The following is a 15680-nucleotide window of genomic DNA, read 5'->3' on the forward strand; positions in this document are numbered from 1 at the left end:
ACTTTTCTATCTGTGACTAATGCAGGAATCTTGATGACAACATTCAGGTATATACAGGGAATAGGAGTCTAGTTAAATCTCCTAAATGTATCCTAAATGCCCCCTGCACCTGATATGTGGCCCTCGGTGGACAAAGTATGGAAACCCCAGACCAAAAGAAAAGCCTTCTACTCTTCCAGAAAGACTTTCTATAAGATGTTGGTTTTTGTTTTTGTGTTTTTTGTCCAATCATATTATAGAATATGGAGGTCAGAGGTCAGTGATGCAGGCCTGCTGCTCTCCATCTCATCTGGAGTTCCTATACACCAGGGGTCTGAAACATGCGGCCCGCGGGCCAAATGTGGCCCGCAGGACACTAGTTTGAGGCCCCCGCCTTGATATGAAAGTTTAATGTTAGTGTGGCCCGCGCAAGTTTGATATGGATGCTGTATGGTATCATGTACCCAGAAAAAAATTATTATGTTTGATTCATGTTCATGTTAAAGGTTAAATAACTGTTAATAGTTATCCTCCCTATCCGTGTGGAAGTGGTAAGTTTTCGGCTATTTAAGTTTAAAGGAAATAACTTGAAGCGCTATCGTTTAGGTCGCTAGCTCTCTAGTTTGCGAGTTAGCATGTGTCTCAAGACCCTGCAGTTGCGCAATATGTTGTAAATAAAAAGAGTATAAATGTGACTATAGTCGTGTTTTGTCATGTCTACAGGGCTCTAATAATGCTTTGTTCATTTTAATCTGAAAAGAATAATTTGTCTACCCACCAACTATATGTGCTTTCTTAAGTTTTTATTATTTGCCGTTTTATTATTATTATTATATTTATTTATTTATTACTGATTGATTGATTTTCTTTATTCTTGATTTGTTTATTTATTTTTCATCTTATTTTGTGTAGAAAAATAAAAAGTAAGATATTTGAGAACAGTGGAATGTTTTATCAGAGCTTTTCTTGTAGAAAATTGGAACCAAAGTGATGTTTTTTACATTTTTTTCTTTTTAATATATATATATATATTTTTGAAAACCTGATGCAGCCCAGTCTCACCCAGACCCGAGCTCCAGTGGCCCCCAGGTAAATTGAGTTTGAGACCCCTGCTCTACACAAAGCCCATCTAAGCATGACTTTGCTTTGTGCACCTGGGAACAGAAAAGCTCCCTCCCCACACATTTTGACCCATCATCATCATTTTTGCCTCTGAGGAGCGCTCAAACGCACACGTCAACTGTCTAACCAACACAGTGTGACCCTGCATTGCCCTCCCGTGTCCTTACTTCCTCTTTTACAGTGACAGAGATGGAGACCTATGATGATAGACTCTCATTGTCTCTCATTTCCTTACAAAAATCATCACTTTTTATCACGCTCAACATTTCCTCAAGGTTCTCAACGAAAGCGGGGGAAAACTACGTCATACATGGAAAGTGTCTGCAACTTGTAGGCGACAGAGCAGACCGCAGAAAATAAGGGAACCTTTGGTGGGGTTTGTTTTGTAAACTATGAACTCCCGTATGTGAATTGGTCACATGTATAAAAATGTCAGCAGATGGAACACAATGTAGGTCTACTAGTGTAGAGATGTACGTACTGTACATATGCAAAGCATAAAGGTACACTTTATTGAGTAAATCCATTACAATTCATGGGAAAAACTCTTTTAGGGGTAAGGTTATAAGCAACACTTAAAACATTGATAATATGATAATGTGATGATGCAATGTGATTGAAAGAAATTGCCTCAAAAGGTCACAACTTTTGCCACAACTTTGGTAAGAAGCTGCTGTGAAATCAGACAATTTAGGCTGCAATCATGACAAAAAAGCTAGTAAATTCCTGGAGGGGACTGCCTCGATAGAATGAATTGACCGTACAGTAATCCCTCATTCATCATGGTTAATTGGCTCCAGACATGACCGTGGTAACTGAATTTCAGCAAAGTGGGATTCCTTATTTCATTCATTCATTTCCTACTGCTTATCCTCACGAGGGTCGCGGGGGTGCTGGAGCCTATCCCAGCTGTCTTGGGGCGACAGGTGGGGTACACCCTGGACTGGTGGCCAGCCAATCACAGGGCACATATAGACAAACAACCATTCACACTCACATTCATACCTTTGGACAATTTGGAACATGCAAACTCCACACTTCCGAGGGTGGAATCGAACTCCGGTCTTATTTCACCCATCCATTTTCTATGACGCTTACCCTCATTTGGGTCGCAGGGGTATGCTGGAGCCTATCCCAGCTGAAAGGCAATGTACACCCTAGACTGGTGGCCAGCCAATCACAGGACACATATAGACAAACAACCATTCACACTCACATTCATACCTATGGACATATTAGAATCACCAATTAACCTAACATGTTTTTGGAATGTGGGAGGAAGCCGCAGTACCCGGAGAAAACCCACCCACAGGGAGAACATGCAAACTAGAACCCCTACATGCTAACCACTCGGGCACCGTGCGGCTTGGGATTCCTTAGTTATAAATAAAATGACTAAAAAAAAAAAACTATTAGAGCCCTCTAGACATGAAATGGCACCCCTATAATCATCTTTATACTTGTATTACACAATAAAGTAGACGTAAAAAGTACCAATAATGATCAGTACCAATAATTATTGGCCTGATATCAGCATAAAAATTGGTTGATATTTGTATCAGATTTTTTTCCGGATCGTGAAAATTAATATTTAAAAAATGTTGTATATAATACATGTGTGTTCATTCTACCACGGGGGATATGTCATGTTACACATATCGGTATCGGCTGATGTTGGTATCGGAAATTGAGAGTTGGACATTATCGGCATATCGGTTTTCGGCAAAAAAGCCAATATCGGACATCCTTAGTAAAAAGGAAACTACATATCATTCACAGTGTCTTTGAATGCATCTTCTGAATGCCTTATATTTGTATTTTATTTTATTTTGTATTTCTTCATATCTTGTGTATTATCTTTTGTATTATCTTCATATCTTGTATTTGTATTTTATTTTGTATTGTATTTTTCCGTTTTTATGCTTGAAAATGCTCACTTTAGGCAATTTTTTTTGTGTCTACGAATAAGCCATATTAAACCACAAAATATCATGATTTATTATTGAATATATTATATAAAAACCGTGATAGAGTCAAGCTGCGAAATTCAAACCGCTGATTCTCGGACTGTAGTTGCCTGAATGCAAAGATGCATGGAGACGTGTTACTGGTAAAAGTACCTTGTTGGACGCCATCTCGCTGACAGAGTGTCGGGTCTTCAGGGTCTCCAGTTGTTCAAGGCACCAGTCCAGCTCATCCAGAGTCTCAATAGCCAACTGCTGGTGGGGCTCCTCTGTTTAAAAAAAATCATTAATATTCAATTCAATTACTTTAAAATATTTGTGATTGCAAATGTAAGGAGAAACCACTGACCTGCGAGACTGGTCTTACACATGGATGGCGGGTTGCTGCCAGATGATCGTGTCCTGCGGACCCAGACCATCCATTTACTTGACTACAACTCGATTCCATGTTATTGTCACTCGCTTGTGCAAACATTTCCCAAAAACACCTACTTGCTGGCTGGCCGATCTTGCTGGCCGGTGATGACCGCAAAATTACTGCGGACTGTCCTCAGGCTGGCGAGGACCTACGAGGCGAACAAAAGGCCTCTTCACGTCACGTTCAACAGCATTTTTGTAGTCCTCTTTTGCTCAATCAAGACACAATAGCAGGCATCTACCTACACTAGTGGAGGCACTACTCTCCCTCTGTGCTGTTTTGATGACATAACAATGTCATGCCTGTCGCTCCATCTGTAGCACTGACTCAGCACTCAGAAAGTCCTCTGTGTACTCTGTCGTATTGTATTCTTTTTTTTTCTCCTTCAGCTTGCTGTACAAGACTATGTCATTGTAATGTCTTTAATGGGTGTGTGTGTGTGTGTGTGTGAGTTGATGTGTAGGACTCACCTGTGCAAATGGTGTGACAATCATGTCTTCTGTATGTCTGCATGTGAGGACACACAAGCAAAAAAGTGTTCAACTCCATGACACACAGTAAATATATTTATTTCACATTAGGTACACCTATTACAGTGTGATGCAGTGTATTTCTACACAACTGCACACTACATTCACCGTTATGAACGCAGTAAATGAATACTTTGCTTTATATACTAGTGTGAGACTAGGTACATGTACCTAGTGAATTGTAAAAAATACATCTCAGAAAACGGGTAACTTATAGTGTTCAAACAGGGGTGTCCAAACATACTGAAAATGATCGAATAGAAGGTTTATGTTGATATTTTGTAAAGGAAAGACTTAATTTTACACTTTAGCATTTAGCTCTTTGACTTCATTATGACAAAATTTCCAGAAAATTATAACTTTTCCCCCAACTTAATTGCAACTTTATTTTGTTTTGTTTATTTCTCATAATAGGGTTACTTTTTTATTATATATGTACTATATGGGGCGGCACGGCGGTCCAGTGGTTAGCACGCAGACCTCACAGCTAGGACACCAGGGTCAATTCCACCCTCGGCCATCTCTGTGTGGAGTTTGCATGTTCTCCCCGTGCATGTGTGGGTTTTTTCCGGGTTTCCTCCCACATTCCAAAAACATGCTAGGTTAATTGGCCACTCCAAATTGTCCATAGGTATGAATGTGAGTGTGAATGGTTGTTTGTCTATATGTGCCCTGTGATTGGCTGGCGACCAGTCCAGGGTGTACCCCGCCTCTCGCCCCAAGACAGCTGGGATAGGCTCCAGCACCCCGGGACCCTCGTGAGGAAAAAGCGGAAGAAAATGAATGAATGAATGAATATTTCTCATAATAGGGTTACTTTTTTTGTTATTATATTTGTACTATTAGGGAGCATCAAAAAACCCAATTATTGAATTTTGATATGGCTGGGTACTAAAAGTGTTCCAATATATGTAGAAACAACACATAGAAAATATTTTTCCAATCCATGATTATTTAGAGGTGCCACCATACATCTGTTTTTGTGGAATAAAGTGGTGAACAGTTCAATGGTCGCCATGGAGATTTGAGGTCAGCAAAGACTGCAGCTCAAGAACTCTCAAATGATCTTTATGTTTTTGTTGGTATTTATACTCCTATTACATATTACTAGGAAATTTGTGGTTTTGTCTTTGTAATTTGAATGATTTGTAGTCATATTTATAGGCATTTAGCGCTCATTGCCTCTACTGTAGCTAACATTAGCTAGCTACAGTTTGCTAATGACAGTTAGCTAATAGCTGAGCAAGCATAACATCAATAACAGTTATATAGAGTAGACAGTATCACTGATGCTTCATATTTATTGAGATCAGTACTGTAATCTGATATACACTTGTCCATTTATTATTTTATTATTTAATTTTTATTTTATTTTATTTTATTTTAGTGTGCAGCACAACCCACCAGCTCTCCTAAGATGCTGCCCTCTGGTCTTTGGTCTGGGCCCCCTTTGATAACCCTATAGAAAATGATGCCGTATAGAAGTTCATTGTACTCAACATTTCCAGGTCAACTTTTTGGCAATTAGACTAGAAATTGCACATTTTCCGAAATTTTCCAAAAGTTTATGTGAGGTGGCACTCCGAAATCTCAATGGATTTCCTCAAAACTTTGCAAAAGACATTTTTATGTTCATTAGAATAAAATGGAATGCCAGCCAAATTGATATTATGAATTTAAAATTTTCCATACAAATTTGATGCACCCTAATGTATATATATATATATTTAAATACTGAAATTATATATTTTCCTGCACAACGTTAAGTGTTTATTCTAGGGATGTCAGATAATTGTCGGTACTGATAATAGCACCCCTATAGTCACCTTTATACTTCTATTACCCAATATGTAGACGTAGAGTATAGTACCAATAATTATCAGCCCGATAGCAGCATAAAAATGCGATATCGGTTGACATTGGTATCAGATTTTTTTCCCGATCATGAAAACCAATATTGAATAAAATGCTGTACACAAGACACATGTGTTCATTCCACCACAGGTGATATGTCATGTTACACATATCGGTATCAGCTGATATCGGTATCGGAAATTGAGAGTTGGACAATATCGGTTTTCAGCAAAAAAACCCAATATTGGACATCCCTAGTTGACTGCTGTTTTTCCATTTTGGTGTTATTGAATTAAAATAATCCTGTTAAATAATATTTTTACAGTGTGGGGTGGTTCGCAAATGACTCCTTGGCTGCAATTTGGACACCCCTGTCTTATAACTATCAAAAGAACGTGATAGTGTACAATACATGAAAAACCATGGATGCCATGCACTGTTGAAAACAAAGTGGGTGGAGCAGGAGTTTGGAGCACAAGTAAGACAAAAAAAGGGTGGTTCTTTCTTGCTATCTCATGCATGTACAAATAAAACAGAACACAGTGTTTTAGGGGGAACCAAGGGGGTCGAAGGTGAATTAGGTTTTAATTCAGGTAAGGTTTCAGTGATTTTTGTCAGGAGGGAAGACTAGCAGGGTAAGTGGGCTTAAGGGAACAAAATCAGTTATAGAATCAATTATAGGATTATTATTATTATTTTCTATCACATTCGTCTCACCGAGATGATAACCAGTTGACCTCCCAGTGCTTCAAGCTTTCTTCCCTTTAAAAACAGACAGTCATGAGGCGGTGAAGGGGCCTGTCGCTTTTAGTGTTTCATTTTTGGACATCCTTTAGAGGCATAATAATGACTAATAATTCCATGTGTGGGAAAATAAAACTTAACTAAGTTAAGTAATGCAAATATTCAGAGAAGAATAGAAGCGGTCCTAATCCTATATTATATCCTATACTATAGTGGCAACCTCGCCCGCCAGTACTTACAGGTCAGTTGCAGTGGAGGAGTTTTTGGAAGGACCCTTGGGGGACAAGTCGAAGTCAGAGTCCGAGCGGTAGAGGAAAGATTCCCGCCGCTGACTATGGGGAAAGTTGGCCTGGAGGACCAGACCAGAACCCGGGCTGGCCTGAGGGTCCAAGGGACTGCGCCCCACTGACAATCCATTCTCCACGTCAAAGCTGCAAATAGAAAGAATAAATGATGAATGATTTTTAGTGGTCACGACACACACCCTGTGTTTGTTGCATATACAGTGCTGTGTAAAAGTGTTTGATTTCTTATTTTAATGCATGTTTGTCACACACCTTCCAAAAAAGAAACTTTTGTTTTTGCTTCAGGGGTCTCAAAGTAGCCCGCAGGACACTAGTTCGAGGCCCCCGCCTTGATATTAAAGTTTAATGTTAGTGCGGCCCTCGCAAGTTTGATATGGATGCTGTATGGCAGGGGTCTCAAACTCAATTTACTTGGGGGCCACTGGAGCTAGGGTCTTGGTGAGACTGAGACATCAGGTTTTCCAAAAAAAAACAAAAAAAAAACGCATTTATTAAAAACAGAAAAATGAATAAACTTTGCTTTGGTTTCGATTTTCTACAAGAAAAGCTCTGATAAAACATTCCACTGTTCTCAAATATCTTATATTTTTATTTTTCTACACAAAATAAGATGACAAATAAATAAACAAATCAAGAATAAAGAAAATCAATCAATCAGTAATAAATAAATAAGTATAATAATAACAATAAAACGGCAAATAATAAAAACTTAAGAAACCACCAGTTGGTGGGTAGACAAATTATTTTTTTCAGATTAAAATGAACAAAGCATTATTAGAGCCCTGTAGACATGACAAAACACGACTATAGTCACATTTATACTCTTTTTATTTACAACATATTGCGCAACTGCAGGGTCTTGAGACACATGCTAACTCACAAACTAGAGCGCTAGCGACCTGAACGGTAGCCTTCAAGTTATTTCCTTTAAACTTAAATATCCAAAAACTTACCACTTCCACACGGATAGGGAGGATAACTATTAACAGTTATTTAACCTTTAACATGAACATTAATCAAACGTAATAATTTTTTTTGGGTACATGATACCATACAGCATCCATATCAAACTTGCGCGGGCCGCACTAACATTAAACTTTCATATCAAGGCGGGGGCCTCAAACTAGTGTCCTGCGGGCCACATTTGGCCCGTGGGCCGCGTGTTTGAGACCCCTGCTGTATGGTATCATGTACCCAGAAAAAATTATACTATACATATATGTGGTTTCTTAAGTTTTTATTATTTGCTGTTTTATTATTATTATTATATTTATTCATTACTGATTGATTGATTTTCTTTATTCTTGATTTGTTTATTTATTTTTCATCTTATTTTGTGTAGAAAAATAAAAAGTAAGATATTTGAGAACAGTGGAATGTTTTATCAGAGCTTTTATTGTAGAAAATCGGAACCAAAGCACTGAAAAAGTTTGTATACTTTTCTATTTTAAGTAAATGCGTTTTTTTTTTTTTTTGAAAACCTGATGACCCTAGCTCCAGTGGCCCCCAGGTAAATTGAGTTTGAGACCCCTGATCTAGATGTTTTCGGGCAAAATTGAGATGAGCCTTTTTGTTAGTAGTGGTTGTGGTCTTGGAACTCGTTTTTGCAGGCAAGTGAGGCCTGCAGTTCTTTGGATGTTGTTGTGGGGTCTTTTGTGACCTCTTGGATGAATCGTCACCATGCTGGTGGGTTCATTTTGGTTCCATGTTTTCACCATTTGTGGATAATGGCTCTCACTGTGGTTTGCTGGTGTCCTAAAGCTTTAGAAATGGCTTTGTAACATTTTCCAGACTGACAAGACAGATCTCAATTAATCAGGGCGGCAATCACTTTTTCATGTAGGTTTGAGATCGGGTGAGGATAGGGTGAGGATAGGGTGATGAGCTCAGTCATGTGGGAGGGGCTCAGAGTAGAGCCGCTTCTCCTTCACATCCAGAGGAGCCATTTGAGGTGGCTCAGGCATCTAGTCCGGATGCCTCCCGGACTCCTCCCTGGTGAGGTATTCCGGGGCATGCCCAGTCGGGAAGAGGCCCCGGGGCAGACCAAGGACACGCTGGAGGGATTATGTCTCACAGCTGGCCTGGGTGTCCCCCTGGTGGAGCTGGAGGAGGTGGTCGGGGACCGTGAAGTCTGGGCTTCCCTACTGAGACTCCTGCCTCCGGATAAGCGGAGGAAAATGAAATGGGATGGAATTTAAAAACAGCATTTTGTGTTCAGTTGTGTTGACATTGACTAATATGGAAATTAGTTTGATGATCTGAAACATTTAAGTGCAACAAAATAAGAACTCAGGAATGAGGAAAACCCTTTTTCACACGACTGTATGTGTTTACTGGTTCAAATGGGACCAAAACAATGTGGAAAAAAAAATTCCAGGGACAATGGGCCACAAAAATGACGATAAAACACAATCGCCCCAATTAAAAATATCACAAGCTTTCACCACACTCAAGTCAACTTTTATCTGTAACAGGAAAACCACAGTGCAGAAGGAAGCAAAGCCATTATGAGCACCACAATAAAAGCCCCAAATTATACGCTGCTGAGGGTGTGACATTGTGACATGTGGGAAAGTGTTGTTGACGCCCTCAAAGTACACTAAAATTGGCGTTACATTTAGAGCTGGTGTGTCAACGTGCAGGCAAACAAAACAATAAAATGAAGCCGAGAACACAATGAGAAGGTGCTGAAAGCTGGAGGCACAACATGGCGCTGTTGAACTGGGCTAAAACTCAACTCTGAACCCTACACATCACTTCCTGCCCTCCCTTATTGTAATACACAAAACTTGAGTCTTATTCATGCTTTAATGGTGTTATTTGGTGAAGAGGCGTGTGCAGGCAGGATGGAACGGGTGGAGAAAAGTGTTGGGAGTGATGTGTGATAGAAGAGTTTCAGCTAAAATGAAAGGAAAGGTATACAAAACTGTGGTGAGACCAGCTATAATGTTTGGTCTAGAGCAGGGGTCTCAAACACGCCTTGATATGAAAGTTTAATGTTAGTGCGGCCCGCGCAAGTTTGATATGGATGCTGTATGGTATCATGTACCCAGAAAAAATTATTACGTTTGATTAATGTTCATGTTAAAGGTTAAATAACTGTTAATAGTTATCCTCCCTATCCGTGTGGAAGTGGTAAGTTTTTGGCTATTTAAGTTTAAAGGAAATAACTTGAAGGCTACCGTTTAGGTCGCTAGCTCTCTAGTTTGCGAGTTAGCATGTGTCTCAAGACCCTGCAGTTGCGCAATATGTTGTAAATAAAAAGAGTATAAATGTGACTATAGTCGTGTTTTGTCATGTCTACAGGGCTCTAATAATGCTTTGTTCATTTTAATCTGAAAAAAATAATTTGTCTACCCACCAACTATATGTGGTTTCTTAAGTTTTTATTATTTGCTGTTTTATTATTATTATTATATTTATTTATTCATTACTGATTGATTGATTTTCTTTATTCTTGATTTGTTTATTTATGTTTCATCTTATTTTGTGTAGAAAAATAAAAAGTAAGATATTTGAGAACGGTGGAATGTTTTATCAGAGCTTTTCTTGTAGAAAATCCAAACCAAAGCAAAGTTTATTCATTTTTCTTTTTTTAATAAATGCGTTTTTTTTTTGTTTTTTTTTGAAAACATGATGCGGCCCAGTCTTGCCCAGACCCTAGCTCCAGTGGCCCCCAAGTAAATTGAGTTTGAGACCCCTGGTCTAGAGACATTGCCACTGAGGAAAAGACAGGACGCAGAACTGGAGGTAGCAGAGATGAGGATGCTGAGGTTCTCATTTCGAGTGACCAGGATGGATAGGATCAGGAACGAATACATCAGAGGGACATTACATGTTAGAGACCTTGGAGATAAAGTCAGAGAGGCCATACTGAAATGGTTGGGTCCAGAGGAGATGTCCAGAGGAGAGAGTGAATATATTGGTAGAAGGATGCTGCCTTTAGAGAGTTTAGGTTTATGGATGTAGTGAAGGAGGACATGAGGGTAGTTGGTGTGAGAGAGACAGATGCAGAAGACAGGGTTGGATGGAGGAGATTGATTTGCTGTGGCGACCCCTGATGGGAAAAGCCCGAAGAGAAAGAAGAAGAAGATATTGGGTAATACCAGTGTAAAGGTAGTTCATGTCTAAAAAGTTCTAATAATGTGAAAAATCGTATTAGGAAGGTCGGAATAGGTTTTCTATGCTCTGTGAAAATATCTGATTTAGAAAGAAGGATGAAGGCATTAGGGTTTACACTTGTAGCACAGGTCACGTAGATGTCTACCAGCTTCCTGCAACAGATTGTGTTTGACTTTAGAGGTTCCATTGTACAATAAAGACACACGGATCAATGGAGGTCAGCCAGTAGAAACATGACAAAACAGAAAAGTACCGCGGTAAGAGTCCTCTCGAGAGGATGTGAGGTCTCATGAACATCCTTAAGCGGTATGCGTGCCCAAACAGTGTGTTCATGTCAGAGCCCGAGTCTAAAAATAGCCCGGTGTTCAGGTGAGGCGGGATTTCCTCTTGATCAAACACATGAGGTGACGTCAAGTTACAAAATCATGACCGGGTCCTTCTTCACAGGCTGGACACGTTTCTGCTTTGATCCACTTTGCTTTCAGCCACTCTGCTGACACCTCAACCCAGAGACACGTCCCCTTGTGTAAACAATCACAGGGACTCCACGGTAGAAAACCTATTAGCCGAGCACAAAGCGCTCTGCACTAGCAAGGGCACTCTTGCACTCAGATGAGGTCACTGATGTTCAAATATCATTATGAACTAAAGTCAGATTAGATGACGATGTCTTGTACCGCTGGGGTTTTTTTTTCACTCCATATAGACCGGGGGTCTCAAACACGCGGCCCGCGGGCCAAATGTGGCCCGCAGGACACACTTGATATGAAAGTTTAATGTTAGTGCAATTTGGATGCTGTATGGTATCATGTACCCAGAAAAAATTATTACGTTTGATTAATGTTCATGTTAAAGGTTAAATAACTGTTAATAGTTATCCTCCCTATCCGTGTGGAAGTGGTAAGTTTTTGGCTATTTAAGTTTAAAGGAAATAACTTGAAGGCTACCTGCAGTTGCGCAATATGTTGTAAATAAAAAGAGTATAGATGTGACTATAGTCATGTTTTGTCATGTCTACAGGGCTCTAATAATGCTTTGTTCATTTTAATCTGAAAAAAATAATTTGTCTACCCACCAACTATATGTGGTTTCTTAAGTTTTTATTATTTGCCATTTTATTATTTTTATTATATTTATTTATTTATTACTGATTGATTGATTTTCTTTATTCTTGATTTGTTTATTTATTTTTCATCTTATTTTGTGTAGAAAAATAAAAATTAAGATATTTGAGAACAGTGGAATGTTTTATCAGAGCTTTTCTTGTAGAATATCGAAACCAAAGCAAAGTTTATTCATTTTTCTGTTTTTAATAAATGCGTTATTTATTTATTTATTTTTTTGGAAAACCTGATGGGGCCCAGTCTCGCCCAGACCCTAGCTCCAGTGGCCCCCAAGTAAATTGAGTTTGAGACCCCTGATATAGACAAAGGCAGCACACGTCATCCAAAACAACATACGCTATATGAGGTCAGAGGTCACTGACGCAAAATCTCTATTGTAGTTTAAACAGGAAGTGGAGTTAGATACTTTAACCACAAAGCTGTTGTAGACCATGTTTTTTTTGGACTATAGCGTACATGCCGTATGCTAACATGAATATTCATGATTTATCAATACATTCAGTATGAAACTAAAAATGTTCATATTCAGCATGTGCGCCACTAGTATTTGGAACTACAATTGCTTCTTTTTAATGAAAGGGATGTTGCAACTGCAGTATGCAAAGAAAAAAAAAATCCCCCTCCCATCCTCCATCCTCCGGCTACCCAATGAGGATGCTGCATGAGGACAAGACGCTGGTGTGTTACTGGCTATTACATAACAGCAGCCGAAGAGAAGCCCTCGCTCCTCCATTCATGTGACACATTCAAACACACTGACTGCACTATATGCAGCAGAGGAGTCACAGGGAGGGCAGGGAGGGGCGAGGGTGCCAGGATGAGAGCAAGGCATGACATAAATAGAACAAGGTGTAAATATATTTTATAAAAATCTGTGGTGAAGTGTGTGCGTGAGAATCATCGATGCTTGACTGCACATGCTCCTTCACACACCTGCGCTGTAATAAGTAGTCATGTGATCTGCACCCATTTCACCCATCCTTCCTATTTTCTCCATCTGTCACCTTTCAGTCCTTCCAAATGATGCGACACCCCCTGCATGCTTCCACCATAAACTTGCTTCTATTTTGGTTCCCGCATCACACTTCTGTCTCCATGCTGCTAAATTTAGCCACCTCTTGCATGGTGGAGGGGGGGGGGGTAGTAGACCGAAAGAGGCAGCGATGGAGCTAAAAATAGCATTTCAGGTAGAGTACACAGACTCTCTCTCCCCCCCTCCTCCCTCCGTACGCTTTGCTCTCCCGCTGCACCACAGGGTGGTTCTTCCCCCCATTCATGAATATTTATGGTGAGGTTTCTATTTGAAGCCCATGCCGAGCTAAAATTAGACCGCCGATCACAACATCGCCCACGTATTTCCCTCGCTGCCGCTTCACTTCCAGTTTGATGCTCTTGCTCATTTGCTGCGAGTTCAGCATAGGCCACTGGATGATGACTTACCACACACAGTACACACATCAATGGCCTACATTGGGGGGTGGCCAAGGGGGCATGCGGCCATTTTGATACAGTTAACAATACCTCGTAATATATCTCATTAATAATCAGTTCATTCATTTTCTACCGCTTTTTCCTCACGAGGGTCGCAGGGTGCTGGAGCCTATCCCAGCTGTCCTCAGGCGAGAGGCGGGGTACACCCTGGACTGGTGGCCAGCCAATCACAGGGCACATATAGACAAACAACCATTCACACTCACATTCATACCTATGGACAATTTGGAGTGGCCAATTAACCTAGCATGTTTTTGGAATGTGGGAGGAAACCGGAGTACCCGGAGAAAAACACGGGGAGAACATGCAAACTCCACACAGAGATGGCCGAAGGTGGAATTGAACCCTGGTCTCCTAGCTGTGAGGTCTGCGCGCTAACCACTGGACCGTCGTGCCGTCCTAATAATCAGTTAATTCGACTATTATAATATGCAGAGGACCAAAAATGGCCCCTGAACCACACTTTGGACACCCACCCCCTATATGGATTGTGATCAGTGTGTAGGGGGGATGCTTATAAATGTTTTTATGTATTTTGTATGTATTTATGTATGTCATATGTGTGCATTAAAGAAAAAAGACAATACTGTAACTCTCGATTTATCGTCATAGAACGTAGAACAGCAACGCATGAAGAATGTTTTTCATATTTTTCATCCCATATGTAGCCACATACAGGCATGCATAGTGTTGGATTTATGTGGATGGTTGGAATCCCAATCCCAATCATTTGAGTTGAGATGCTAGTTGAGGAGCTATTGTGCATATGTGTGTTTGTAATGAATGTAACAAAAAACAGTAAAAAAAATAGGGTAGAAACATGCCTAGCTAAAACTGTAAGCAACTACACAATAATTTTGGTATACATTGAAGGTCAGTACCCAAGCATATGCTGTCTGGACTAAGTCCCCATAGAAACAATGTTCCGTTTTTTCTGGTTGGTCTTGCACATGCCCACCAGTCACACCCGCCCACTTTTTCTTTCTTTCCCTTTACACTCTCAGCCACAGTGACCAAAATACTAAAGTATAAATAAAAACAATCACACATAACCCTGTTGAGTGGGGTACTGTTGTATACATTTGGCGTAATATCTGTGTAGTACATATAGTAGCTGTAGACCTGGCTGTTGCAATACATCAACTGAGTCACTATGAGGACAGGGTCCCTCTACTGGTCATGGGTGACACTGCAGAAGGTAAAATCTAAATATACGTTCCCTGAAAACTATATCAAGTAAAGCGTTGCAAAGGGAATAACGGCAGGCTTTTACTGATCATGTTAAAGTGGTATCCGCTATCCAGAATCAAACTTCCCAAGTGCCATGAAGCCATGTAACGAGAGAGGCGCGTCTGTCGCCTTGCTTGTTACTTAAGTGGCCGACTGGTGAAAAAGCGTGATTGATGGCACCCTGTCAGTGGCCCTGATACTCGACACCCCGCCTGCGTCACGTCCACGTCAATCCCATCCCCAGCGTTAAAATACTGCCGCTACCGAGCGAGCGAGAGCGAGGCGATAGGCCCCGTGAAGCAGGGCTACCTGTCACCTGACCCGCCATTCATCACGAGAGTTAGTTCCAGACACAAGCTATGTCATGGGTTGCCTTTTCTTTGCCTGCGTGACTGTGGATGAGGAGCCCTGACCTCAACCCCATCTAACAGCAAATACAACAAAATGGGTGCATTTTGAAGCAAAACCAACAATTTTAGAATATGATATGTCTCGGAATTTGTTGTTTTTTTTAACACAGTATACTAAAGCTAACCAATCATGAATAAAATACTCTGTATCTTTCTTTCTGTTTGATGGACGGTTTCATTCTTGACTTCTCAATGACCCGGGTAGGCGAGCCCATAATCCAGTAATAATGCGGTTTTGGTGTTTGACCCGTAAACTATGGGAAGGACATTAGCTTAAGGATTCAAATTCCATAAGAAAGTTTTATATTTTCAAAGTTATTTTTACTTGTCATGTTTTACTCATAAATGTAATACTATGATTTTATTCCCACAATATTTTATCTTTAT

At 40.2% G+C, this 15680-nt stretch overlaps 1 protein-coding gene across 6 annotated transcripts in view; it reads right to left on the reverse strand.

Moving 5' to 3' along the window:
- LOC131126471 (cAMP-specific 3',5'-cyclic phosphodiesterase 4D-like) overlaps positions 1-15680 on the reverse strand; it is a 63636-nt gene that overhangs the window by 7877 nt on the left and 40079 nt on the right. For 4 of the 6 annotated variants that reach the window (XM_058069045.1, XM_058069046.1, XM_058069051.1 and 1 more), the window contains 6 exons: positions 6851-7042; positions 6585-6629; positions 3954-3990; positions 3558-3631; positions 3415-3467; positions 3222-3334 (listed from right to left, as the gene is read on the reverse strand). In XM_058069045.1, the coding sequence (XP_057925028.1) occupies positions 3222-3334; positions 3415-3467; positions 3558-3631; positions 3954-3990; positions 6585-6629; positions 6851-7042 (514 nt within the window). The remainder of the gene's footprint in view (positions 1-3221; positions 3335-3414; positions 3468-3557; positions 3632-3953; positions 3991-6584; positions 6630-6850; positions 7043-15680) is intronic. The other 2 variants (XM_058069048.1, XM_058069049.1) reach the window with 1 other exon arrangement.

The sequence above is a fragment of the Doryrhamphus excisus genome, chromosome 3 (genome assembly GCF_030265055.1).
Source record: "Doryrhamphus excisus isolate RoL2022-K1 chromosome 3, RoL_Dexc_1.0, whole genome shotgun sequence".
Taxonomy (NCBI): Eukaryota; Metazoa; Chordata; class Actinopteri; order Syngnathiformes; family Syngnathidae; genus Doryrhamphus; species Doryrhamphus excisus.